General features: G+C 39.7%; 1 protein-coding gene across 1 annotated transcript; it reads left to right on the top strand.

Moving 5' to 3' along the window:
• The first annotated feature begins 513 nt into the window (after positions 1-513).
• Positions 514-1,410, top strand: LOC104243723 (uncharacterized mitochondrial protein AtMg00810-like). Its single transcript, XM_070161827.1, has 2 exons — positions 514-681; positions 814-1,410. Exons 1-2 carry the CDS (start codon positions 514-516, stop codon positions 1,408-1,410), a joined length of 765 nt encoding a protein of 254 aa, XP_070017928.1.
• The last annotated feature ends 469 nt before the right edge of the window (positions 1,411-1,879 follow it).

Genomic DNA, 1,879 nt, shown 5'->3' with positions numbered 1-1,879 from the left:
CTCTCCAACTGTCTCCATCCCATCTGACTCACCTGCTCCTAATCCTTCTTCACCACCTGGACATGATTTTGTTCATCCCACCTTCCCAATACATGATTCAGAACCTCAACCTCATCCATATCTTGTGATTAGAAAAAGTTTTAGAACCCACCATATACCATCTCACTTGAAGGACTATGTTGTACAACTCCCATCTTCCCTTTCCTCTTCCATCCTTCATTCTTTTCTGCTACACAACATGCACCAATAGAACCTCATTCTTACACTTAGGCTGCTGTCAGCCCCACTTGGCAAGAAGCTATGGCCAAAAAGTTTGAAGCCTTGGAGGCAAATAAGACTTGGCAGATTGTTGAATTACCCTTTGGCAAGAAACCCATAGGTTGTAAATAGGTGTATAAAATTAAATATAAAGCAAATGGTAGTGTGGAACGGTTTAAGGCTAGATTGGTAGTTAGAGGGGACACTCAGGTACAAGGGATTGATTTCAATGAAACCTTCTCACCTGTTGTCAAGATGTGCACTGTCAGATGCTTGATTGTTGTTGCACTTAAGAAAGACTGGCCTTTATTTCAACTAGACGTTAACAATGCCTTCCTGCATGGTGACCTAAATGAAGAGGTCTATATGAAAATTCCCCCAGGGCTTTCTGTTCCCTCAACTTCTTCTAGTTCTGCCCCCTTGGTATGCAAACTTCAGAAATCCCTTTATGGTCTTAGACATGCTTCTCGATAGTGGTATGCAAAGTTATCACAAACTCTTTGCTTTAGAGGGTATATTCACTCATTGAATGACTATTCATTATTTGTTAAGAAGTCTCCATCTTCTACTGTTTTTCTTGCTGTTTATGTGGATGACATCATCCTTACTAGAAATGATTTGTCTGAGATTTCAGCTCTTAAGTCATTTTTGGATACCCAATTCAGAATTAAGGATTTGGGACTCTTTTTGGGTATTGAGGTTATTCATCATTCCTCAGGCATTATTTTGCATCAAAAAAAGTTCATAAATAATTTGCTTACTGAATATCATCATTCTGATGTTTTTGAGGTTGTTGCTCCTTTAGACATTTCACTTAAACTACATGCTGATGTTGGGGATTTGTTGCCCGAACCTGATAAATATAGGAGTTTAGTTGGGAAGTTGAATTATTTAACTCACACTAGTCCTGATCTATGCTTCACTGTCCATCACCTTAGCCAGTTCCTCCAGGCTTCTAGAATTCCATACATGTCTGGTGCTCTATATGTTTTGAGATATTTGAAGGGTACGCTTGATCATGCGGCCTTTCTTGACAATTCTTCTAATTTCTCCTTGTTGGATAGCTGTGACAGTGATTGGGCTACTTGCCCTACTTCCAGAAGGTCTGTTTCTGGATTTTGTATTCATTTAGGGGGTAGTCTCATTAGTTGAAAGTCTAAAAAGCAGCCAATTATTTCTTTATCTTCCGCTGAAGCTGAATATCGCGCCATGAGTAAGGTGGTTGCAGAGTTATCTTGGCTTGTTCGTTTGTTGGATGATGTGGGTGTGCCTTTTACTACTCCTATTCCACTATTGTGTGACAGCCAAGCTGCCATTCATATAGCCAAAAATCCTGTTTTTCATGAGCGTACTAAACATATCGAAGTAGATTGTTACTTCATACGCACCAAGTTGGCTAATGGACTTATTTCTCTATCTCGTGTTCCCACCTCTTCACAAATGGCTGATATTTTTACTAAGTCATTGACAGGTTTGCAGCATCGCCTATTATCCAGAAAGTTGGGAGTGTGCCCACCCTCCAACTTGAGGGGGGTATTGGAGTTACATGATACATTTGGACATTTAATTTTTGGTTGTAATACATTTGTAGTTTATTGGTCAGTAGTGTATTGAGCCACAA

The sequence above is a fragment of the Nicotiana sylvestris genome, chromosome 11 (assembly GCF_000393655.2).
Source record: "Nicotiana sylvestris chromosome 11, ASM39365v2, whole genome shotgun sequence".
Taxonomy (NCBI): domain Eukaryota; kingdom Viridiplantae; phylum Streptophyta; class Magnoliopsida; order Solanales; family Solanaceae; genus Nicotiana; species Nicotiana sylvestris.
The sequence above is the reverse complement of the archived record's forward strand: the minus strand, read 5'-3'. Positions and strand labels throughout refer to the sequence as shown.